This window comes from Watersipora subatra, chromosome 1, assembly GCF_963576615.1.
Source record: "Watersipora subatra chromosome 1, tzWatSuba1.1, whole genome shotgun sequence".
Classification (NCBI taxonomy): domain Eukaryota; kingdom Metazoa; phylum Bryozoa; class Gymnolaemata; order Cheilostomatida; family Watersiporidae; genus Watersipora; species Watersipora subatra.
Window position 1 is genome coordinate 54,564,692 of NC_088708.1, and position 27,789 is coordinate 54,592,480.

The 27,789-nt window shown below is 36.1% G+C and overlaps 1 protein-coding gene across 1 annotated transcript in view; it reads right to left on the reverse strand.

The window, feature by feature from the left end:
* Positions 1-26,949, reverse strand: part of LOC137385263 (nucleolar complex protein 3 homolog) — a 28,857-nt gene extending 1,908 nt beyond the window's left edge. Inside the window, exons 1-21 of the mRNA XM_068071700.1 lie at positions 26,864-26,949; positions 22,681-22,825; positions 22,024-22,129; positions 21,051-21,232; positions 18,468-18,634; positions 18,158-18,288; positions 17,950-18,071; positions 14,389-14,438; positions 12,361-12,480; positions 11,867-11,938; positions 11,074-11,130; positions 9,591-9,704; positions 9,378-9,458; positions 8,717-8,817; positions 8,078-8,150; positions 7,790-7,925; positions 6,258-6,328; positions 5,468-5,578; positions 4,930-5,061; positions 4,663-4,763; positions 4,334-4,418 (exon numbers count right to left, since the gene is read on the reverse strand). Coding sequence (XP_067927801.1) covers positions 4,334-4,418; positions 4,663-4,763; positions 4,930-5,061; positions 5,468-5,578; positions 6,258-6,328; positions 7,790-7,925; positions 8,078-8,150; positions 8,717-8,817; positions 9,378-9,458; positions 9,591-9,704; positions 11,074-11,130; positions 11,867-11,938; positions 12,361-12,480; positions 14,389-14,438; positions 17,950-18,071; positions 18,158-18,288; positions 18,468-18,634; positions 21,051-21,232; positions 22,024-22,129; positions 22,681-22,825; positions 26,864-26,872 — 2,166 coding nt within the window. The 5' untranslated portion in view covers positions 26,873-26,949. The remainder of the gene's footprint in view (positions 1-4,333; positions 4,419-4,662; positions 4,764-4,929; positions 5,062-5,467; positions 5,579-6,257; positions 6,329-7,789; positions 7,926-8,077; positions 8,151-8,716; positions 8,818-9,377; positions 9,459-9,590; positions 9,705-11,073; positions 11,131-11,866; positions 11,939-12,360; positions 12,481-14,388; positions 14,439-17,949; positions 18,072-18,157; positions 18,289-18,467; positions 18,635-21,050; positions 21,233-22,023; positions 22,130-22,680; positions 22,826-26,863) is intronic.
* Between the last annotated feature and the right edge of the window lie 840 nt (positions 26,950-27,789).

A 27,789-nucleotide genomic window follows, 5' to 3' on the forward strand; every position in this document is an offset into this window, starting at 1 on the left:
GCAGTAAAATTCATCACTACAATAAGTATTATTTAATTGTATGACTTCACCTACCAGACTTTCATCCTCATCAGTTACAAATTCGGTGACTAAACTGATATCATCATCTTCTTCGTTTGTCTTGGCTTTTCCAAAAAAAACTTGTTATCTTAATTTGCTTTGCCATGCTGCTCATTCGGTGTATTAACGAATTTACTAGAAATTTCCCAATTAGCTCCAATCACACACAAAATTATCTGCATTTCTAATATCACGATTTTGTTGTGGATATCAATGAACTACAGGGCCGTATTCCCTTGGACAGCTGGCCGGCTAAGACGCCCCAACTTTTTAGGAATCTCATAGTCCAACGGCTATAGAAAGGTTTTTATCGCTGTAGAATATCACTTTATTCGAAGCCATAGATACAAACATCAACTTTTAGTAGTTCTTAGGCGTCATTATTATCTTCATCAGCGGCAAAATATTCTTGTTAACGACTTTTATAAAGGTTTGCAAAATATCAAGTTTTAGCAAACATCTGCTTGCCCATATCCTACTTAATGAACTTGAAATAAAATCGGCAAAAATGATCTTTGTTAAAACGCTTAAAAGAAAAATATGTCTTCTTTCTGAGCTTTTTAACTGCATACAAGTTTTGCCTGTTTTAATTTTAAAACGTTTGTCAGTCACATCAGCTAAAACAAAGCAAATCTCAAAAAATAGAAAAATGTTGATACTTGCCAATAAAATTTTTTAAAACTTCACGTGAGAGGCCCGGCTGAGGCCCTACATAAGTGAAACCTGTTGGGAGCTTACAGCACCCCCCCCCCTCCTTCTCCACACCCCAGATGTTCATAACTAGTCGTCTAACATTAGCCCCCCAACTTGCAACCAGTGAATACAGGCCTGTGTAGAACATAGCTATTTAATTTCGAATTTTCGCTAGTTCGTTATGATAGTTTAGTTTCGCGCATGAATTTTTCGCGTGATGATGACTCCGCGAAAACGCGAAAGTTAGATGCCGCGAATACTTAAGTGTCCTAGGGTATAAAACTGTAGCAAAATAAAAAATGTTCTCGTCATGAAGGGGCGTTGTAGTTCGGCCCTAGCTTGTACATAAGTTGTAAAGAATTTCGGCTAACGTTTCAAATAATGAAACCTTCGGTGATTGGACAAAAAACACAGGCTGATAAACTGTGTACCACAATTTCGTACCTGTAAATCGGTCTACGCCTCAAACGGGCTACGTTTATTACAGAAACCTTCGAATAAATTCGATTACAAGTAAAAAATGCCATAGACTGATGAAATAAGCACGGTTTTCTCGTGAATCGCGCACTGCTAAATAGTTCTACAAGCAGTCGCACGGCTTTATTGGCGTTTCAATTTTCGGTCTTAACTTTTATTAAACCGAGCTTTTCAAGCTTTTTGTGGCAATTTTCGTTCAAATTAATCTGTCTATTTGTGTATAATCCGATCAGATGGGCAAGTTTTAAGATATTATCGTAGGTTTACAAAGACTTGGTAACATATTTAAATAGGTTTAAATGTGTTTTGTATCGTTATTATACTTTAACGACTTTAAATTCCGATGCTTAAATTTTTTGATGAAATTTCTTGACGAGGGTTCGTCTCATTGTTGATGAATAATTTTCGTAAGTTGTGTGCACATGCATTTATCATAAAAACTCCCACACTTCCGCTCCGCTCGTGTGGTCGTGGGATAATTGATTTGGATATGTTAGCTCATATTTTTTCTCCAATTCCTAGTTTCAGTTAAAAGGGATGCATTGGTTTTTAAATTTTTCTTGCTGCTACGGCTACCATTCACTCTGGTCAGGATTTTTATTGTATATTATAAATAACCATAGCAATGCCTGACATAAAAAATACAACAAAAGGAATAATCATAAGCAAATAAACTGGTTTTTAGCAGTAACGCGCTAAAAAGTAATCACTATTTGGTGTTCAGTTAATCAATGAGACAGTTGTCTTGTACACAAAGTCAAACCTCAAAGCATACAATTTTACCAACACAACATAAAATTTGAATATATCCCCGAAATATTTTCCAACAAAAGAGATTCAATGTGATGAAAAAAAGCAAGTCTAAAAAATGGTTAAAGTTAACATATCTTAAGTTTGAGTGAGGTACATGTACTTTATACATACGAGGGGCGATCGTAAAGTTCCAGGAATTGTCTCAGTACACAAAAACCGTTAATCGTAATTACCTAATTTAAACTGTCCCTTCAAAGTAATTGCCTGAGCTTGCTATGCACTGGTCCCATCTGTGTTTCCATTGATCCATGCAATGCTGGAAATCACTTTCTGTGAGGCTTCGGAGTTGTCTCATCACATTTTCTTGAATAGTTGGTATGTCGTCAAATCTTTCACCTTTCATTGTCAATTTGATTTTGGGGAATAGGTAGAATTCACATGGTGCTAATCAGGTGAATAAGGGGGATGGTTAAGCACAGTCACCTTATTTTTTGCCACATACTGACGTACCATCAATGAAGTGTGAGCCGGAGCATTGTCATGGTGCAGGTACCAGTCACCTGAGAGCCACAAATCTCGACGTTTCCTTCTGATACTGTCCCTAAGTCTTATCAGAATGTCTTTGTACACATGCTGATTCACAGTTTGACCATGTGGCAGAAATTCAAAGTGTACCACACCTCTGATGCTGAAAAACGTTATCAGCAGGGTTTTTACATTTGAACGAGACATAGCCTTCTTAGGCCTAGGAGAGCCAGGTGATTTCCATTGAGAACTTTGTGATTTGGTCTCTGGGTCATATCCATAGACCCAACTTTCACTCCCAGTCACAACTTTTGTAAGAAAGGATCTTGTGCTAAAGCATCTTTTAGTACAATACAACAGCCAATTTTTTTTTCTTTTTGGTCGTCAGTGAGCAGTTTGGGTACCATCTTTGCAGAGATCCTTCTCATGCCTAAATCTTCAGTAAGAATAAGATGACATGTACCATAAGAAAGCCCACTTTCTGCTGATATTGCACGTATAGTCAATCGCCTATTTCCCATCAGCTGCTGCCTCACAAGGTCTGTGGCAGTTGTGGTCCTTGAAGTTGCCGGTCTGCCCATGCGGTCACCATCTTTAATACTTGTTCTTCCCTCTCTAAATCTTTTGTGCCATTCATAATAGACTGTTTTCTTAAGGGCAGAGTCTTCATAAGCTGTCCGTAACATTTGGAGTGTCTCAGCACCAGACTTTCCAAGTTTTACACAAAACTTTACACAAACGCGTTGCTCTTCTACATAATTCACTTTGGAAAAATTTGACGAACGATAAAAAATGACCTTGGCATTGCCTACTATAACTTCACTGTAGAAGCTCTTGCAGGTGCTCTTGCAGACGTAAAACTTTGGCTATGGGGAAATTCCGTGCTGCTTAACAACATGGAACAATCAAAACAACTGCACACGGTCTTATATTTGATTAGGAAAACGATTCTGGGAACTTTATGATCACCCCTCGTATATCTCTATCACCACCTCAACACATATGTCTAAGGCTACACCTTGCCTAACTAAGTAAAGCGACAATGAAGACCTCGTACCGATAATTTCAATGTTAATCTGGCTTTTAAATCTCTCATAATATATGGGCCTTATAACTATATGTATCTACAGTAACTATTGGGAGTTATTGCAGATTTTTGGAATATGAAACATTAAATGAATTATAATGCATTTATGACGGTTTCATCATACCAACCAGTCCTGAAACAAATTTAATACGCATATTAGCTTTCCCTTGTACAACGATCAGAAGTCGTTTGCCTTCTGCGCAAGATGCACTTGTAAAAGGTTGTCAGTCGGTTAAGATCTGAGAGGATCACCCGAGGCTTCTGAACCTTTTTGTTAATCGAGATGCTGAACAAAACTTACAAAGCATGTCATATCAGAAACTACACAAGAAAGAGTCATCTGAAGCTTTTGAGAATTTTCGGTGATTCAAAATGTATCTGCATTTGGACATACGAAAACCGAGTATTATGTATTTTTGTGGGCAATTCAAATCACACATTTGATTAGAGGAAAGCCTGGCATAGCATAAGACTGAGAAACGACTTACAAAAAACTATGAATTATCATTATGTGAGTCAGCATTACAGCATCACTGGCTCGACCAGCAGATTTAAATATCAATTTGAATCTACTAATAATAAAGATCCTGTAAAACCTTTTGACTGAAGGCAAGCACAGGTTTTATAAACCATTAAAAACTACATGAGGTAACTAGCCGCATCCTTACCTACAAAATTATGAAAGATCTAACATGCATGTTTTAGTTCAGACACGTTAGATGATGAAGTTATATTTACTTTTTTATTACGGTTTGCTTTGCCAGAAGTTTTACGGTTCACATTTTCCTGTTCCTGGAGACAGTTGATGAGATCCTCAGGAGTTCTACAGTACATGAAAAATGTCAAAACTTGTGAAAAAATGTCTAACTAAAGCTCCCACCAAATCTCTTTACTGATAATAGATATGGAATTGAGAAAACTGTAAAAAGCGCTCATCTCAGATACCTAAATCATATTCTAGTCTTGATAAATTGATTTATACAATCTCAGTAGAGACATATGAGTCAAAGTACATTCAGTGTACAATCTACATATATATTTATGTGATCTATATATGATATACTTACTGCTGACAGAAATTGCATCTCATCTTCGACTCCTTGTCATGTTCTGGGGAAGCTTTGAGCATGAGTTTAGCGCACTGTTTAACTGCCTCATCGGTGTGAAGCTACAACAACGAACCTACCGCTGTGATCGTACTATAACCTTGAACACTTGTCACAATTGTTCTATGAAATTTAATTTTTGTTTCAAACGAAGCAGGAACAGTTAGGTGTTGGTGAAACACAACAACATTAGGCAACACAAGGAAAAAGGCCAGCCGATGTACTTACCATAAGCAAATGCAGTTCATACAGAACCATCGTATTATGGGCATTACAGTACTCGGGCTCATCAATGTCTGGCCTGTATACACCACTGCCTACATTCTCAACATCCAGCAACACGTCTGTGCATGGAAATGTCTACAACAGATAACAACACAAGGATTACAAATATCTTGGAAAAATCCTATTCATTATAACAGAAACATTTGTGGGTAAATATTTGTAGTCTCATCCAATCGTAAATGTTTTTTTTTATGAATAATACTCATAACCGCCTGTAGAGCAGCACAGGTGAAAAATAACTGTGATGTTACTGACACTAACAGAATATCTGTGTTATCACTTATCAGACGTCACAAGACGCTAGATACCAAAAACAGAATAAAATGGCTACTAAAACTAACACAGGGAAACAACCATCCTTGCAAGGTTCACAATAATATGATTTAGGATATATTCACAAGATCTTGTTTAGCAATCAACCAATTATGGAGCTGCTACAGTTATCAGTGTGAATCATGTGAGCATGTAGCTGAGTACTTACCGTGAACATTTTTCTAGCAGACGTTAGAAGTATGAGAGCTGATTCAGGAGGCATGTGGATGGAGATGCGAACTAGTCTCTTCGTATAGGCCAACACTCTGGCATTTGTTACCTATGACAATAATAAACACTAGATAGACATTAGAGAGATACTACTAAGATTTGATGCTGAACATAGGCTGATAAACTGTGTACCACAATTTCGTACCTGTAAATCGGTCTACTCCTCAAGCGGTCTACGTTTATTACAGAAACCTTCGGATAAATTCGATTAATTATTCTTATAATTAAATCTAACAAAAATATTAGAAACCTTAGCAAGTAAACAATGCCATAGACTGGTGAAATAAGCGCGTTTTTCTCATGAAATGTGCAATTTCACGAGAAAAACGCATTTCATTTCACTACACAGATACATATGTTTATGTATATTAATTAGGTCTACGCCTCAAACGGTCTACGTTTATTACAGAAACCTTCCGATAAATTCGATTAACTATTCTTATAATTAAACACTAGATAGACGATAGAGAGATACGACTAAGATTTGATGCCGATGCGCCACAGGCAGGCATACATCTGTAATGAAACTGATCACTTTCTGGGGGGAGGAAAATTATGATTTTCTGGCTAGGAGCTCATATAAATGTGTGAGCAAAACCATTGATGGTAGAATCTTATCACACTGATAGAATTGTACAAGGTGAACAGCAGTAGTCGGAGACCTTTGCATGTGACAATCGATAAAACCAACAAATAAGGTGAAAAAACTACAAGATTATTAGACTAACCTTCTTTTTTCTGTCAAAAAACATAAGTTTCATCAGGCCTTCCACCTTTGATATGAGATCAGAATCCTCAGCTAAAGGAACAGAGAGAATTAGATGAGAAATAAGTGTGTGGAAGTCACAGACAACTAAAATCTAGCGACAAAAAATGACTAACAACAGCATTTAAACTGAATGCTCTTATGCAGCATCTTTATATTAACTTGCCTTACCTAGGCAACGCGAATGATACAAGACGCTCTACCTTACCTACACATCACCATGTACATGTACAGCACCATTTAGACAAGATGGTCGACCTACACAGCACTATATACATACAGTGGAACCTCGGTTCTTGAACATAATCAGTTCCAGAAGGTTGTTCGAAAACCGAGTTGTTCGACATCTGAAACAATGTTTCTCATTAGAACAAATTTATATAAATTTTAATCCATTCCAAGGCGAAAAAACAACTTCGGTAAAGTACTTATCAACATTTTACACCATAAACTGTACTGTATACTGCATACTATAAATAAAAACGGGTAGATATAGATTGTGTTTAATTTTAATAAAAGGTTTTCTATTTATGATGATGAAAAAAGAAAACAAGTAAAAATTTTGTATGTTTGGTTCTTGAAACATCAAAAACATTAAAGGTTAAGATACAATACTAAAAATTTCAGGAATTGATAATGAAACAGCAAAAAATGTAACAGGTTAGTTACATCAAAAATCGTAGGAAAAAGAAAATATAAACAGCATTGGCGCGTTTACTTCACATCTTTAAAGGAGCATCCTCCTCTAAAACCATTTAGGGTAGCTCGACAGGAGGGGTTATCTCCCTAGCAAATTCCTTCGGTAAAGGAGACGTCGTCCCAGATGGTTCCTTCCTTTTTGTAAAGCATTTATGAAGCGTAAACTGCTTCTCCGTTTGTTAACGAATGTTTCCATGCTGTTTCCGGAGCTGTTCTAATTCCAACGCGCTTGCTCCGGTTTGGTCGAGAACTGAATTTATGTTCGAGTTCCGCGACGAAAGAATCTCAAAATCTTTGGTCGAAAACCGAGTTGGTCGAGAAACCAATGTTCCACTGTATATAGCACCGTTTAGGCAAGATGGTCTACCTACACAGTGTGAAAATTGAGCATAACTAGAGCTATTTGTGTCACCAGAGCTATACTAACTGATCTGGTTATTGTCACCAGAGCCATACTAACTGATCTGGTTATTGGCACCAGAGCCATACTAACTGATCTGGTTATTGTCACCAGAGCTATACTAACTGATCTGGTTATTGTCACCAGAGCCATACTAAATGATCTGGTTATTGTGGCTCTTCATTCACACAACTAAACATGCTTGTTATTCCACAATCTTTCATAAATATTTAGGATACAAATCTGGGAAATATTCTTTGTCTATCCATGATTACCAGCTTCTTGGGTGAAGACAGGAAATTGGTTCTCGGTTTCAAATATTCACAATCATTAAGGATATGCAATGCTCCCTGGGACATTAAATTCAGGCCTACATGTACAAGAAGAACCTGTACCTGTGTGTAGCTGAGGCAAGACCTTGTAGAGGTGCGTGTAGAAATGCTGTGGATCAATATTAAGGGCTTCTCCCTGCCCTGAGAGTATCGTAAACGCTGTCTCTGTGATGTTGAGCGTGTCAGCCAGTGACAGGACCTGCGTAAATAGTGATTCCCTCTTATAAAATTTAATATAATTAATTAAAATTATCCATTCGCTAGCTATTTATGCCATCAGCAAGATGCATTGATTCACATGGTAAGAACTCTTGGAGTTACTGAGTGTTTACACTTATGCCTGATACTTACGTCTAGCTGGGAGATTTCATTAAACACTCTGAAGAGATCATCAAAGAAGTCAACATTGATCAGATGTGCAAACCTGTGTAAAGAATAACTAGCTTACTATCATGGAATATGCAGTAGGAGAAGAAACTTGATGGATGGTGCTAGCAGTCTAACATGCTGTGATAAGCAACATTTGATTCTCTATCCCTGGGAGAGCTCTAAATTACCGAGAAGAACAGTCACATATAACATCAGAGTAGAAGTAACATAAACAGGTTTTAAGACCAAATCCATGACTCAACACGCTTCATAAACAAATCTCAACTGTATCAAGGAATCTAAAGGGAGTAGCCGTAAGTATAACAAGTAAAGCAAATTGCTATTAAATTGAGGGAAGTAAATGCCAGATCAGGCATGAGCTCTATCAACAGCAGAAAGATAGCTATGACTAAAGTATGAAAGGCATTTTGTAACGCTGCTAAAACGACAGATTGTATACCATGTCGCTACTGCACAACCCATACTCGCTTCAATCGGTATATTATATAGCATATCCTAGTAGAGACAAACATGGAAAGGACTCAGTATTTAGCGTAGAGTACGCTATACCTTGACACACTGCTAGTAGATCACCGTTAGTTTCATACCAACACGACTTACTTGGCAAGGCCAGCCAGCACTGATGATAACAGTACAGATCCCTGGGCTTTTTTCAGGATCATGAAATACAGAGTGAAAATAGCAGAAATGGTGTCTGTACGCTGTAAAAAAAATGATGCTTAGATTTAAGGATACATGTATGCTCAGAAATCATGCACCAACTTGTAACCATAATCAAATTTGAAGCAAATGTGTATATTGTTTTATATATTGCTATTGAACTGGGCAGAGAAGCATAGGAAATGACATTAATTCTATGCCCAAAATGAAAGCAGCTAAAATGTAATACACTTGTGATTTTACATAATTTATTCTGTGTATAACATTATTCACGTGATGCGGGTAAAACAGGCCTAAAACATAATTCACAAATACTCTTAGGCTCATACAAAGACAGTCCTTTACATTGCGAAAATAGTGGTGAGCAGGATACCAAGAAATGAAATGTGCTTAACCAGGAGTTGTGTCTTCGCTTGAGCTGTTCAGATTGGAGAACAGTCATGTTTTGCTGATGATAAGTGATGATGTCTCCACTGTAAAATCTGATCATACAGACAGAAAAATTACCAAACGAAAATTTTTTTAATTCTATTGATACCTGCAACTTATGGACAACAAAAGATTTCAAAGATATCCATCATACGACCGAGGTAAAGCCTACCGCTTGGAGAATCTTTGTTTTATTCACTTCAAGAGCAGCATCCTCCAATTGCTTATTCAGTTCCTTCTTTCGTTTATCCAACTAAAGAACATGAAATATTAATCAGTGTTTTAACAAGCAGCCTTCAACGGTGGTCTCTATTTGGAACATATCTCTCCGTCTCCTTCCTTTTCTACAGATGGGGAGGAACTCTGGTAAGATGGTAGACCTCACCTTGCGCTCCTTTCGAGACCACTGCTTCATCTTCTCCTTGTGTGTCAACTTCTTTTGCCGATCCTCTTCTGTATTTATCTCCTTTATACGTAGAGCCAAAAATGTTTTCAAAGCCTGTAATTTCATATAATCATTACTTCCATGAAAATAACAAAAGATTCACCATCTTCCAAACAGTTCGAACAAATATTTAGGATTAAAAATATATCAAAAATTTGATATAGTATCTATGTGTTGGGTCTGTATTTAAGTACACATGACTTGCTATGGTAAACTATACTTGAGCACAAAACATACTATTTTAAGTATAACAATATTTTTTTAAGTGTCAACCTCTTAGAAGTTGTCTATCCTCCAGTTCAATTGGACTCGGACAAGCCGCTTAATGAATCAAAGATCTTTTTTAAAGGTTGACTTGCACCAAAAATCACATTACTGTTATTTGGTATCAAAAGATTCACCATGTCTTACTCTGTTTTGTTGTAGGTGCAAAATATGTGGAAATGTGATTACACGCTCTTAAAAGCTCAAAAACGAACAGTTAATCGCCGCTATCGCAAAACTGCCGTAGATTGAAATCAGTTTATTTCTCTGACGTAGTCATTACATTTGGTTATTGTTTTGCCATGTGGTGTTCTCACGTGACTTGAAAGGCCAATAAAAGGCTCCATATAAAACTTCTCGTAGCACTAGTTTATGACAAACACTTCAGGTTTTACCAAAAACCCCGTATCAAATATAGATGCTCGCTACTTTACAGTTTTGTTCCGGCTTGGTCTAATCGTCTAGTCGTAATCTGATCATGTGACCCATACTTCGCGAATAATTTCTGCAGCATTTTTCGATTATCACAGGTGACCAACAGGCTCGTCATGTTTATCAGACAATCATAAGTACTTCTTCGAGCTAAGGTTAAAAAATTAAACGAATTTTCACGGTAGGTTACAAGATATCAATGCTGAAAGTGACAGCATTACAACGACGATGAAATAGACGCGTAAGAACAATAGACATGGTTTTATTGAATGCGTGAAGTATATTTGTGAAAATATTTCGACGAATGAGGGTGTGTGAAAGTGTAAACAGAAGCCATTTTGTACAACTACGTCCCATTTGAGCCGTTTTGGAAAGAGAATCTAATCTACGGCAGTTTCGTGATGGCTGCGATTAACTGTTCGTTTTTGAGCTTTTAAGAGCTTGTAATCACATTTCTACATATTTTGCACCTACAACACAGCAGAGTAAGACATAGTGAATCTTTTGATACCAAATAACTGTAATGTGAATTTGTTGCAAGTCAACCTTAAAAAGTGGAACTCTTTAGGAAAAATGGTTAAATTGCTCTTCTTCACGTTATTTTATAAAGAATTTGTGCACAATTCAGGATTTTCTTCCCAAGAGCTGGTACTTCTCTAAATGTTTCTCACCATGAAATCAAACATGGCGGCTGGAGTAGCCAGTATCAACTAACTGCTGGACTTACCATTGGGTCGACATTAAAGTTTCTGGTTTTGACTGTTCTACAGATGCATCTCACAATCTACAAACAACAGGTTATCTAGACAACTTTCCTTCTTTGTCATTATTAGTAGCCTCAAGATTGTCGACAATAGCAACAAAATCCTGACTACAGAGACTACCCTTTGTAAAAACCGACAATATAAACCCATCCATAGCACCTCCCCCTGTTGTCATAACATAAAGCAACAAACACTTGTCAGACTTGTCTACATTCTATCCATGTCATGAAAAGTAGCAGCTGACACCTATCAATAGCACCTTCTTGCCTTGTCGTGTAGTAACAGAAATGTTTCTGTAGCATCTTCCGAACTATTGATATGAAGTTTATGACGTCCATCTATAACACCTCTCTCCTTCATCATGGAGAGTAGTGACACGAAGTGCCTATGACGTCTTCATTATTAGTTATCATGTATAACTTATGACACACGCCTATAGCTCTATATTGTCATGACATGCACATTATTAAACCTGTCTACAGTGCCTTTAACAACTGGTCATGACATGAAGCTGCAGATACTTGTCATTAGGACATCCAATGCTAATCATCAGCGACCATAACCTATATCAGCTTATCATGTCATACGTTTGATGGCCAGCAGAACATAACAGGCATGCTGAGATATGCAGACCAAACATAATATGTGTAAAAATGATTAAACAGCCAACAGGCGAAATGCACTACAAAAAGAAAATAGTGTTTCACCAAAGCGAAGCCAGGCATTCGATGTTAAATGTAAAGCATATGCACTCACATCAAGGCTTATCTCCCCCTTCTTGTCATCTTTGAATATCTGTTCTACTGCAGCGCATATAGGTGTAATAATCTGTCAAGAAGCACTCAATGCAAAAAAAGTCAGTAACCATTTCAACTAAATAGTTGAACACAAATTTTAATAACAAACAAAATATGACACAAAAGTCGACTGTAGACAAACAATTAATGTTTGCAAATAAAAATGAATTTACTCTGCTACACTAACACTTGTTGGCAGATTACATATTATGTATAACAACACCAACATCAATATTGATTCCTTGTAAAAGATGACTAGATTATACCGAGGTGCATTCAAGGATGTAACAGAGAAAAGCTTTAGTGATAGCTCATCAGTATGCTGATTTTGACTAATACTTTTGTACACAACGCCCTTCTCAACATATCATTAGGTCTTCCAACTGAAATGAGTCACACCACGTAGCTTGTATATACTAGGTAAGCTAATACGGTCTAGCGCATATAACTCACCGCCTGGTTGTGTACAGCCAACAGAGGAATCAGGACATTTACAATGTTCTTGCTGAAGTTGAATGTTGGCCTTTTTACAAACACCTGACACATGCATTTGACAGCGAGCAAACGGAAGACCTACAACACAAGACCAGAGCAAGCACCTGCATGACCGATCAGCATAAAGTGGCAAGTAACAAACAACATGACTAATTAGCATGGAACAAGTGCCAAAGTAGCAAGCACCTGCATGACCGATCAGCATAAGTGGCAAGTAACAAACAACAACATGACTGATTAGCTTGGAACAAGTGTCAAAGTAGCAAGCACCTGTATGACTGATCAGCATGGATGAAGCGGCAAAAACAGCTGACTACATCTACATTGTGACAATGCGATACTATCATACTAGTAACAACTAGAAATTCCCCTGTCATACAGCCCACGACCGAAGTAATATTGGAAAAAAGAAAGGGCACTGCTGGTTGAAAAATGCAATATTAGCAGTCAAATGGCACTGCAGTGCAATAAGAGAACTGCAATGGTAGCTGCAATGGTAGCTGTAATGTACTGGGTGTTATTATGTACAACAAACGGCAATAATGAAAGGAAAAGATTATGTTTCTATCTCTCCCCTGCAATAGGAGAAGTGCAATATTAAAAGTAAAATGGCAAGCTGCTGTGTAATATACACAGTTTGAAAGTTGGTTGTGTTGAATATAGAATGGTTTTGACAGCGATCTGTAACAGAAAGCAAGCATCAGCATCCACACGTCTGGAAGTTTTTTGCAAACTGGAGTAAAATAAAGAAATATTCTTGTCATAAAGGGGCAATGTAGTTCGGCCCTAGCTTGTACATAAGATGTAAAGAAATTTGGCTAATGTTCTAGGTAATTTAATGAAACCTTCGGTAATTGGACAAAAAACAGGCTGATAAACTGTGTACCACATTTTCGTACCTATAAATCGGTCTACGACTCAAACGGTCTACGCTAATTACAGAAACCTTTGGCAATTGGACAATGCCATAGAATATCAAGAAGTTGCAATATTTATTTAGATTTTTGAATTTATATCCAAAAAATTATGCTGAATTTAAAAATCTAAACAGGTTTTAGTTGGTTGTCATAGAAATAGCTGTATATCTATTAGAAAATGTAGACCTATTACTTAATTTTGCAGATATTAAAAACGGCTTGGCAGTACAGCGATATTAGGCACACCCGGAATATCATCAACAAAATCTTTAGAAAAATAATAACAGTAACATATTGCACACCATCGGTCCACTATATACTTCGATCTTGTAAATTCGAATGATTATTCTTATAATTAAATCTTATAATAATCTTATAAAATCGAATAATTAAATCGAATAACAAAATCGGCAAAAAAGAAATGATTACCTTTCAGTACTTCTACGTTAATTACAGAAATCTTCGGCAATTGGACAATGCCATAGACTGGTGAAATGTGCACGTTTTTCTCATGAAATGCGCACGGCTTGATAGTTCTACTATCTGTCGCACGGGTTTATTGGCGTTTTGTTGGCCGGTCTTAATTTTGAATAAAAAAGGCTTGTCAGGTTTTAATATCGATTTAAGGCCAAATTAATCTGTCTAGTTATGTATTATCCGATCAGATGGGTAAGGTTTAGGATATTGTCTCAACTTTTCAAAGACTTGGTAACATATTTAAATAGGTTTATATGTGTTTTGTATCATTATTAAACTTAAATGACTACACAAAAATGGTTAAATTTTTTGATGGGATTTCGGTACAAGGGTTTGGGACGGCGGTTGATGAATAATTTTCATGAGTTGTTTGCACATATGCATTTATCATAAAGCTCCCAAACATTCGCTCCGCTCGTGTTTGATCGTGGGATTATAAGCGATTTTGAGTACATAAAAACCGAACTATTCCCATTGCAGCTTTCCTTCCTTCAAAGCAGCAGTCTAATATCTGTTACTCGAAGAGCCACAACGCAATATCGTAGCTGATAATGCAATGCTTGTATTGATACAGAAGACAACTACAGCTCACCTTAGTGTTAGTGTCTTCCTTCTCTCTCAGTTTCTTATCCGCTGATTTACCTGCAAGACATCAACCAGATTATGTATGGATACAAGACAACCAATAGGATAGAATATGTATGCATACAAGATAACCAATAGGATAGAATATGTATGGATACAAGATAACCAATAGGATAGAATATGTATGGATACAGGATAACCAATAGGATAGAATATGTATGGATACAAGATAACCAATAGGATAGAATATGTAAGGATACAAGCTACCCAATAGGATAGAATATGTATGGATACAAGCTACCCAATAGAATAGAATATGTATGGATACAAGATAACCAATAGGATAGAATATGTATGGATACAAGCTACCCAATAGGATAGAATATGTATGGATACAAGCTACCCAATGGGATAGAATATGTATGAATACAAGATAACCAATAGGATAGAATATGTATGGAGACAAGATAACCAATAGGATAGAATATGTATGCATACGAGATAACCAATAGGATAGAATATGTATGGATACAAGATAACCAATAGGATAGAATATGTATGGATACAAGATAAACCAATAGGATAGAATATGTATGGATACAAGTTAACCAATAGGATAGAATATGTATGAATACAAGATAACCCATGGGATAGAATATGTATGGATACAAGATAACCCATGGGATAGAATATGTATGGATACAAGATAACCCATGGGATAGAATATGTATGGATACAAGATAACCCATGGGATAGAATAAGCATGGATACAAGATAACCAATAGGATAGAATATGTATGAATACAAGATAACCCATGGGATAGAATAAGTATGGATACAAGCTACCCAATAGGATAGAATATGTATGGATACAAGCTACCCAATGGGATAGAATATGTATGAATACAAGATAACCAATAGGATAGAATATGTATGAATACAAGATAATCAATAGGATAGAATATGTATGGATACAAGCTACCCAATAGGATAGAATATGTATGGATACAAGATAACCAATAGGATAGAATATGTATGGATACAAGCTACCCAATAGGATAGAATATGTATGGATACAAGCTACCCAATGGGATAGAATATGTATGAATACAAGATAACCAATAGGATAGAATATGTATGGAGACAAGATAACCAATAGGATAGAATATGTATGCATACGAGATAACCAATAGGATAGAATATGTATGGATACAAGATAACCAATAGGATAGAATATGTATGGATACAAGATAAACCAATAGGATAGAATATGTATGGATACAAGTTAACCAATAGGATAGAATATGTATGGATACAAGATAACCAATAGGATAGAATATGTATGGATACAAGTTAACCAATAGGATAGAATATGTATGCATACAAGCTACCCAATAGGATAGAATATGTATGGATACAAGCTACCCAATAGGATAGAATATGTATGCATACGAGATAACCAATAGGATAGAATATGTATGGATACAAGATAACCAATAGGATAGAATATGTATGGATACAAGATAAACCAATAGGATAGAATATGTATGGATACAAGTTAACCAATAGGATAGAATATGTATGGATACAAGATAACCAATAGGATAGAATATGTATGGATACAAGTTAACCAATAGGATAGAATATGTATGCATACAAGCTACCCAATAGGATAGAATATGTATGGATACAAGCTACCCAATAGGATAGAATATGTATGGATACAAGATAACCAATAGGATAGAATATGTATGGATACAAGTTAACCAATAGGATAGAATATGTATGGATACAAGATAACCAATAGGATAGAATATGTATGGATACAAGATAAACCAATAGGATAGAATATGTATGGATACAAGTTAACCAATAGGATAGAATATGTATGAATACAAGATAACCCATGGGATAGAATATGTATGGATACAAGATAACCCATGGGATAGAATATGTATGGATACAAGATAACCCATGGGATAGAATATGTATGGATACAAGATAACCCATGGGATAGAATAAGCATGGATACAAGATAACCAATAGGATAGAATATGTATGAATACAAGATAACCCATGGGATAGAATAAGTATGGATACAAGCTACCCAATAGGATAGAATATGTATGGATACAAGCTACCCAATGGGATAGAATATGTATGAATACAAGATAACCAATAGGATAGAATATGTATGAATACAAGATAATCAATAGGATAGAATATGTATGGATACAAGCTACCCAATAGGATAGAATATGTATGGATACAAGATAACCAATAGGATAGAATATGTATGGATACAAGCTACCCAATAGGATAGAATATGTATGGATACAAGCTACCCAATGGGATAGAATATGTATGAATACAAGATAACCAATAGGATAGAATATGTATGGAGACAAGATAACCAATAGGATAGAATATGTATGCATACGAGATAACCAATAGGATAGAATATGTATGGATACAAGATAACCAATAGGATAGAATATGTATGGATACAAGATAAACCAATAGGATAGAATATGTATGGATACAAGTTAACCAATAGGATAGAATATGTATGGATACAAGATAACCAATAGGATAGAATATGTATGGATACAAGTTAACCAATAGGATAGAATATGTATGCATACAAGCTACCCAATAGGATAGAATATGTATGGATACAAGCTACCCAATAGGATAGAATATGTATGGATACAAGATAACCAATAGGATAGAATATGTATGGATACAAGTTAACCAATAGGATAGAATATGTATGGATACAAGTTAACCAATAGGATAGAATATGTATGGATACAAGCTACCCAATAGGATAGAATATGTATGGATACAAGATAACCAAAAGGATAGAATATGTATGGAGACAAGATAATCAATAGGATAGAATATGTATGGATACAAGATAACCAATAGGATAGAATATGTATGGATACAAGATAAACAATAGGATAGAATATGTATGGATACAGGATAACTCATGGGATAGAATATGTATGGATACAAGATAACGCATGGGATATGTGTCAGCTATTCCATCATATGCTTTAAAGGATCGTCTACAGGGCAGCCCAATCTCATAAAACAAATTATAAAACTCAACCCAGAGAATATGTCATAAAAGCCAGAATTTTAAGCCAGTAACAATGGAGCTGGTGAAAACAGTACAAGAAGGTTATCTCACTAAAACGGCAAGAGAATGCACATGAGTTGCTATATATCTATGAAACATAATGTCTATACAATCAATGAGGCAAGCTTACAAGCGCTACTGGCGAGAATAATCATTGTTAAATGTACTCAACAACGACAAAATGACAACGAAACGTTGCAGAAAAATGAGCCAGCAGTCTGACAATGTACATAAAAACTAAGTAGACAAACATATTAATCCTAAACGCAATACTGCAACACCACGCCTCACAGGAAAATGAAAGAAAATTTTAGGATTCACAGTTGGTATAGAGGTTCTGAAGTACATGACCCTCCCAGCAACTGTGTGCCATGCTTGTAAAGAAATTTATCTTAGTAGAGCGTAAGGTAGATGACCCACCTATGCACTCCTCCAGTATCTGTAAATAGAGCTTGTAGTTAAACAACAGGTTCTCCTCAAATTGTCTTAGCTGCTTCGTATCTTTACCTGAAGCTTGTTGCTTTTCGGACTGCGTTGCCACACTGTCAAACAGAAAGTACGAGGATATATACGCAGAAAAAACTAGTCATAAGGAAATGCAAATCATAATAGCATATTCTCTGCTTACCGAATATTGTAGTCCGGTAGAATATCCTTGTATATCTCAGTGAGAGAAAGCAGTACCAACCTCCTGCTGCCACTTCTAATATCTAGATCTGACTCATTCCAAAACTCACGCAGCGCTCTTAGCTTCTTCATCTAGGAAATGACAAGAGCCAAAAGAACAAGTAGGGTAACTTACTTAGGCTCACTTGGATCAACTGCATAAATCAAGCCAATGAAAACACTTTTAGGGATAAACATATTTAAGGAAAAAGAAGAAATGTGGCGAATATAAAAGGTTACACAAGCACAACCTCTACAGTACTCAGCCTTACATTTTCTTCCGGATTCTCTATGATGGCACAAGACATGCTTGCAATAACCGCTTTTCTTTGCCTTAGTTTGTTCACTCGCTGTACATGGAGTTCAATGACGGACAGCTCGGGTAAAGGTGTGGGTGTGTCCTCTTCCTGCATGACATGATCGTCATCGAGTGGTTCATCTGTTTCGACCATTAATACCGTATAAACATTTAAATATTGGAAAGAGAGACATTTTTACAAAGAGGTTTGAGCCTGCAAGAATTGAAGACCAAGTGACATTTAAAAATACATGAATTCTGACATTAACGATGAAGATAATAGATTTCACAGAGGTTAAAGAACTCATAAAGCTACTTCCTGTATCTAACAAAGTAAATGCTCCTACAATGTAAATAAACTGTTCTAGGAAAGTTTACGTTGTAGGGATGCTAAGTTAAACGAACAGTAAAATACACGTAAACTGCCTAATCCATTTCGAGACCTTTCCAAACTCCCTCCTTTGGTCATAAAAAAGAAAAAACAAGATTTAGCTGTTAATTTGTTGGCTGTATCATAACTGTAATGTTGTTTATCATAACTGTAATGTTGTTAGCTTGCATCAACAACTTGTCTCTTTTTTCTGATCATTTTCACTAGTTTTATAGACTCTGATTGTGGTAATTTTACAATAAGTTGATGGGGAACACTTATATCTGATGCCCATTTACAACAATTTGTTTATATTCCTAGACAGCGAAGTTTATTCTGAAAAGTAAAACCAACAACATATATTTTATATGTCTACAATAAAATGAACAAAAATCATTTTTACTATAAAAAGAGTGGTGTCCAACTGTTCATCGCCTATTTGTACCGAGGGTGGAAATACAAGGTGGTATACAGGATAGCTTTTGGCAATACTTTTAACTCGTGACATTCAGATTGCTAGATCGACGCTGTAACACCAGGAAAATCCATCGCCCTCATGTATTTAATACCGACTATGTAGATACCTATTCTCTGTTTTGTCGACACATCTGACGATCTATCGCTTTGAATTAAAATGTCATGGAAATTAGATATATAATAGATCAAACACTATACATACGAGATGTGTTACCATTCAAATCAAATTTGAGAAGATGCCCCTACTTGACACTATGCGTTATCTAGAATTTACGTTATCGGAGCGTCTATTGTATTTTAATCTTCATGTCTATTATAACACTTAGTGCAGTGCTTCAATAATTTTGTAGTTTTATTTTAAACTTTATAGCTATGTCGGTTTAGTAATTATCAGATTTTTGGTGTTATTAATAGACACAATAAATGGAACATCAACATATTGTCGGCAGGCACTCTGGACTGTAGATGCATGTGCAACTAGTCAATAACGGCGGGAGCTGACTAATAAAAAGGCTAACCACAAACTGTAGTGGCAGCGGAGAAAAAACTATAGTGGCAGCAGAACAAACTGTAGTAGCAGTAAAGAACAAACTGTAGTGGCAGCAAATAACAAACTGTAGTGGCAGCAGAGAACAAACTGTAGTGGCAGCAGAGAACAAACTGTAGTGGCAGCAGAGAACAAACTGTAGTGGCAGCAAAGAACAAACTGTAGTGGCAGCAAAGAACAAACTGTAGTGGCAGCAGAGAACAAACTGTAGTGGCAGCGGAGAACAAACTGTAGTGGCAGCAAATAACAAACTGTAGTGGCAGTAGAGAACAAACTGTAGTGGCAGCGGAGAACAAGCTGTAGTAGCAGCGGAGAACAAACTGTAGTGGCAGCGGAGAACAAACTGTAGTGGCAGCAAAGAACAAACTGTAGTGGCAGCAAAGAACAAACTGTAGTGGCAGCAGAGAACAAACTGTAGTGGCAGCAGAGAACAAACTGTAATGGCAGCAGAGAACAAACTGTAGTGGCAGCGGAGAACAAACTGTAGTGGCAGCGGAGAACAAACTGTAGTGGCAGCGGAGAACAAACTGTAGTGGCAGCGGAGAACAAACTGTAGTGGCAGCGGAGAACAAACTGTAGTGGCAGCGGAGAACAAACTGTAGTGGCAGCAAATAACAAACTGTAGTGGCAGCGGAGAACAAACTGTAGTGGCAGCAGAGAACAAACTGTAGTGGCAGCAGAGAACAAACTGTAGTGGCAGCAAAGAACAAACTGTAGTGGCAGCAGAGAACAAACTGTAGTGGCAGCAGAGAACAAACTGTAGTGGCAGCAGAGAACAAACTGTAGTGGCAGCGGAGAACAAACTGTAGTGGCAGCGGAGAACAAACTGTAGTGGCAGCGGAGAACAAACTGTAGTGGCAGCAAATAACAAACTGTAGTGGCAGCGGAGAACAAACTGTAGTGGCAGCAGAGAACAAACTGTAGTGGCAGCAGAGAACAAACTGTAGTGGCAGCAAAGAACAAACTGTAGTGGCAGCAGAGAACAAACTGTAGTGGCAGCAGAGAACAAACTGTAGTGGCAGCAGAGAACAAACTGTAGTAGCACAGAGAACAAAAACTAAAATTCACAGAAGACTATTTATAGTCTCAAGACCTAAAATAGACATCTAAAAGATTTCGACTTTTTTGTTTCCATAAAAAGCAAGTTTAATGATGAAACGCACCTGCTTGGAAAAAGGGTTTCTCTATCTTCTGGGATCGTTCTATGAGTTTGTTCTTCTCTTTAATGGGCAGTAAAGGCTTGGAATCCTCACTCAACCATTGCTTGGCCCGCTTGTTACTGCTGAACAAGGCCTCAACGTCGTCATCAGCTTTTCGGTTCTTTTTACGTCGACTTTCTCCATCTCTTTAATCAAAAAATATAAAAAAATACATAGAGAGCCTTTGTATCTCGTATAATGGAAGTATTAACACTAAAAATACAATATGTGGTAATCTAACAAGCTACATGTATTTTACAGAAGATGAGCGTGTCTTTATAAAATAGTTAGCCAAATTTCTGGCACTGCACGGGTATTAAAAACAGCTTACAAACAGTAGCGGGTAATGTAGTTGCCTGCCACTTGCCATTAGTCTGACACATTTCCAATGGCTAATTTGAGTAAGCTAGTATTTGTATTGATAAACTTACTAATAAGAGCCGCATGAGCAAGCTTTAGTGACATTGCGCGTAGTGTAACGCAGAGTACTATGTATATTTTAACCCAGATAGTGACTCATATCGCCCAATGAATCCATCGCATCTTGAGTAGCTCAATGGGTTAGCGCATTGCCTGAAGAACCGGAGGTTCCATGATCCAATCTTCTGTGAGACGGACTATTCATTGGTACAGACCGAACAACAGACAAACTTTGACATTTATATAGATAACTTGATATAAAAAAGAGTGAAGAGCTTTTCTCCTTGGTACTGGATAGTATGAACGTGTAGAAAAAACCATACCTCTTTAACTGGAGTGCTAGGATGATAAACACGATCAGTATTGACAGCTAACCAGAGCTGCGTTTGCCTAATTCACTTAATAGTAATCATAGATGAAAAGTAAAAAATATTTTTATCAAAGCTAACAGTGACTTCGACATAACATAAGTTACCCGCGACAAGAGACTAGCATCGCCAAGATGGCATATTCTTACTTTAGTAATGAGCGAGCAAATCCCACATCAGCCTTCTCATAGTAGCCTTCATCTTCAATCACAGACTCTGTTCCACAACTCTTTACTGACCGAGCTGCATTTTCAGCTAAGAAAAACATACTTTAGGATAATCCTATGAATGGTGCAAAAGTGGGGAACCTCGAATGATCTGACACTGTATTGCATGTAATACCCCATACAAAGCACATGGTAATAATCATGGTAGAGCAACAACAGAGTTAGCTAAGAGACACTAAAAGACCACTAATCTTTACTATAATAAGAGCCATGTCCGTTCATCTGTCCGCAGCCAAGCTAAGAGCGTTGGAAAAAAATATTGCACTGCCTAGGAATCAAACTCAGCTATTTAGATTCCTAGCCAATCACACTACCATTTGCCCCACACCACAACTTTGCCACATCTAAGAATAATTGTGCACATAGTTACTACACATTATGATCTCTCACGTCGCATGGACTGCCAACATACTAGTATTAGTAATGTGTGCTGGCACCAAGTGAAAACTTGTGCAGGATGATCACGGTAAGGTCGTTGACAGACTGAAACATGAGTGATGCACAAAGGAAAATGGATTTTACTATGGTACTCTCGATGGTACTAGATCCTAGTGAGATGATATAGGAAACCTTTCCCACCTTTGGTAGCCTTTGCCTGCTGCTTGGTCTTTAAAGCTTCCTTCCGCCGCTTTTTCTGGTGGTCTAACTGACCTCGCTTTGCAAGTTTAGTTGTCTTCTTGTTAGTGAGCTTAACACCACTCACTTTACTCTTTTTACGGCTGATCTAAGATTATGATACGACCTTTTTTGTTGCAATGATGGAGTAAACAAGCGCAATAAAATATGACTACGTAGGACTTACATGTATGGTTTGAGCGATGTGATGCATAGTAACTAAATGATCCTACTCACTTGTACATGATTGAATGCTGAATTTTTAAATAGTTAATAGGTTGGCATATAGCAAAATAGTTTTGCCAAAACCTTACTATCCCTTTTAACAAGAGCTATTTTTGTTTATATAATGAAGCAACGTTTCAAGGCAGAACAGAGAATATTATAGCTCCTAAATAGTGTATCAAAATAGTGTATCAAAATAGTGTATCAAAATAGTGTATCAAAATATATATTTCTCCAGGTATGTCCTGTCTGCATTGCGGTTATAGCTATTAAAATCTTGCTAAATTAAAATTCCACCTTCTGATGGATTTGAACTCACGACGAATTGACCAGTTTATTACCCGGACGCTCTACTACTGAGCTAGAACGGCATATTGACCAGAGATGTTTTCATATACGGCATAAACCATGAGCATGCTAACTATTTCAGCAGCGCGCCCACACGTTAGGATCCCCTGTTCAGAAATATTTTGGGACCTAAGTTTATGCAATGCGATGCTTCTTCGTCTTTTTTCGTTAAAGCTAATAATTTACCTCGAACTTAAAACTTAGCGATTTTTGTACTGATTCTATGTGCTACCAAAAGATATACGTTGCATTGACATTTTGTAGTTTACATACTTGCTATTTATTTTACATCTACAATTAGTTCGCTACTAATTTATTCCAGCTGCTCAGAAGACTTTCCTTTTTTTGGATTCTGATTTAGTACCTTGCGTTCCAAAATCATTAAATACGAACAAAATTTTTGTTCGTTTAAAAAATATTTTTACGTTATTTCTTTTAGTCCAAATTAAAACATCTTTGTTTGTAAGAATATTTTTCAATTTGTTATCTAACGTGTATTTCAATATCCGTATAGTATATTAACAAGCACAAATTATTTTCCTCAACAGACGAATATTTTGTTCGTTATACACATGTTTCACAAAGGTTCTCATCAATACTCGCTTTGTGTATTAGCTTACACAACTTTCTTTCCAACCCAACAAATTAGTAATTCATAATTAATTTCACATTTCACGACAAATATTTGTAAGATTCCTGTAAGGTTTATCGTTTAAGATTAAAAGTATCAGTTATTTCTCACTTTCTTATATTTACAAACTTTGAGAAATAGATAGATTTACATTCTCTTATTACATTTATAAACTTCTTATAAATTTTGAAGCTTATAATATAAGTTTTAAAGTTTGTTGCATTATCGTTTTCATTTCATAGTTTTATTTGCATTTTTTAAACATAATTTGAGTATCGTGTTTGAAGTTTAAACATTATTCATTTTCCAACACTGTTATTATTACTTAATTAGTTTCTAATCTTAATTATTAATATTAATTTTTCCTTCAACCATTTTCGGCAGACATTGTTCTAATACAATTTCAACTACAAAATACTACCATATTCTGTCATAATTTTTTTTTAAATCTGTTAAATAAATTTATTCTCAGAAGTTACACATTGTCTAATGCCTCCAAAGAAAAGAACCTGTCCTGCACAAAATAATTTCCTCATGATATGAAGTTAGAAAGTTACAGTTGTTAGACAAGGTTTGAAAACCTTTACAGTTGCCTTTATTTCCTCTCTTAATTTATTTCAATTACACAAAACACTTCTCTCATGATATGTAGTTTGAAAGTTAGAATGACAGATGTTGTTATATATACATGTTAAATACAAATCAATTTTCTGTCCAAAGGCTTTTTTATTACCCGAGCAACGCCGGGTAGCACAGCTAGTATAAAATATTTGCAGACAACTCAACATATAGCCTGGCTGAATGCGCAATATAAACAATGTGTGATAATTTGTAGGCATAAAACATTATATATATGATGAACCACTAAAAATGATAATATTCAAAAATGCTTAAAGGTTGAATTGAAACAAACTTTACATTACGATTATTTGGTATCAAAAAGTTCACTATGTCTTACTCTGTTGTAGGCTCAAAATATGTAAAAATGTGATTACAAGCTCTTAAAAGCGAACAGTTATTGGCAGCCATCACAAAAATGTGGAACACAATGTTTTTCCATCCCCTCTATACAGCTTTTTTGCCAAACGACATCAACAAAAATGTCTTTCGAAATTCAAACTTGGCGGTCGGTGAGCTAAACACGTCAGAATAACAAAATTGCTAAAACGCCTCCCACAACGCCAGAAAGAGATATGATGCTCACTTTCTCACAGTACAGCATTATTCGTTATAAGTTATAGAAAAAATGAAACTGACAACAGGTAATAGAGATTAAAAAGATGGTAAAATTAAAGTTTAATTTAGCAAAATACATACTAAAACTTAGCTTTCAGTGTGTGTTTAGTAAGTTAAATTCATTTAGGTTAAATCCAAAGTTTATGTTATACGTATGTCTTGAAGGTAAGAGCTCTATACGGTACAGTACGTATAGAGTAATGTACCGCATAAAATGTACATAGTAATCTTAAATTTTATTGCAGATCATAACCACTAAATGCACTAAAGTTACTGTAAGTAACTATAATTAAAAAGTTAATATACTACCTTGTTACTAATTTTAATATGTACAGTAGATATATAAAATGTATGTAAAATTTTGAAGTTTCACCAGGGGGTGTTCACATTAGATAATTATTAAGGGGTTCTATACCTATCTGTACAACATTTTAGCCAATGACAACACCAGAATGAATTAATATCATATGGCAGGATTCGCTGTATTTGATTAGGGCATCTAAAAGCTGTTTTTATTTATTTATTCTAAATTCATGTAGCTTATTGTATTTTGAACAAAGCTATTTGAACTTGTGCAGTAGAGATGTAAAAAAACTACCAAATTGAACATCAGAATCAGTTTTATCTTGAGGTAAAAGACCACGTGAAGAATAAAAGCATAAGTAAGAATGTGGCATATAAAATACTGTACATGTCATGTTTTTGATCACTGATAATGATTTATCTTATCTTATGATTTAAACTGTAAGTCTATTTATTTAAAGTAGTAATTTAGTGAATCAGTCAAGTTAAATAAATGATTTTATTAAACTTGATATAGCCAGGTTGTATGTTGTTACATGACTTACAGCATCCCAGTTAAAATACACTGCTTACGAATTTTTCCCAGTTTTACATAGATATTGCATCATATCTAATTGCCTTTCAACATGTCACATGACCGCTATAACATGAAAAGCTAAAGCTTGAAGGGCATCTCACCAAGCCTTGCTACCCTCCTGATTGCACAGCCGATGAGCAAGCAGTAAATTCTACAGAAGCACAAAAAACAGTTAACAAAACTGAACGTAATTTTTAAAATCATCTTCTGCACTAAAGCACAGTTAAGCTGCTTGAAAGAACTGAAGGTTCAAGTTTAATAGCCAAGTAGGGCCGTTAACTATTTCATTGATATCGGTTGAAAAAGATAACTTATAAAAATGATCAAAATATTGGCCATGTTGTGAGCTAAAGGTAAAAAGCCATTATCTTTTGAAATACACACACCTATACTACATATTATTTTAATTTGGGTTTGTTAATCAACGTTAACATTTTGAGTAAATATTCACAACATTCACTATAGGCCCGACTGAGTCTAAAATAGCTAAACTATTATTTGCAGGATATATCGAGAATAAAACACGCTAACATCAGCAGTTGATTTTGGTCCAAAATAGATAGTCAATTCCAATCACTACTTCTTTGTAACCACAATAAGCAACTAACTAAATTTTAACGTATTAATCAAAGACGGAAAAATCAAACTAGTATTTTTACAAGAACTGAGCGATGCGAATTAAACACTCGATATAAGGCCACATATATATTGAGTACTCAGATAAATCTTAAACCTGCTTTAAAACATTTCAATTTAGGTTTACTGTTCAATTTTATTTACAGCGGATGAAAGATTAGTGGCAAACTTAAAAGGTGTCACGCTTTTACCTTGCCCATTTTCTTACAAACTGCCGTAATGGCTTCGGTATATTAGCGAAAATATAAACTAGCGGAGTGTAGACAAAAGGTTATTCAGTGTCGCATAGGACACTGAGTGTATCGAGTCGTCGATTAACCTAACTGTGTATTAGCGAGTAATGTTTCTATTTTATAGTAAACGAGTTCCATGTATAGACAACTTCGAAACTTACTCCGCGTTATTCGTTTAGCTCAGTATGTACCTGCGTACATACCTGCCAACTCTCACGCAATTGCCCCATGCCTCACGCATCTTACGCCCATGTCACGCAATTGCCCCTTTTACCCAAGCAAACCTGTTTTTTGCCCCAATCTTGAAGTAGTAATCATATACTTACTACTCATAAACAACTAAGTATAAACCTATTTGAGGCATTCTCATCTATCAATAACCTCCACGACGTGTAGTTTCCATATTGAGTTATATTATCTTTCGCTGTGGTGTTTTTATACGCTATGAAAATTGACCCCACTTATCAAATCCTCGCGTTTTCATTGCCCCAAAATACACTCTTGCTCCTTTCCCCACTCCAGGGTTGGCAGGTCTGCCTGTGTATGTATTAATTGAGGGTGCCCAAACGTTGTATTTATAAAACAGCTTATGGGACGTCTCGATAATCACCACTACCTAAAGTTTCAGTAAAAAAACAAGTGATTGCCCTGCGTGCCATCATCAGTTATTTTTGCAGGTTTGTTATTTCCAATTGCTAACTGATCGTTGACCAATTAGCAATTGGAAATAACCATACAATCATACAACGTCAACCGATCAACGACCATATATAACTGGTCAACGGCCATACAAGCTGGCAAGTGAAAATTAGCTATACATTTTATGAGTCATCGTGCTGAATAATGATCAAAATATTCTTACATTTCTTATTTTTATTGATAGG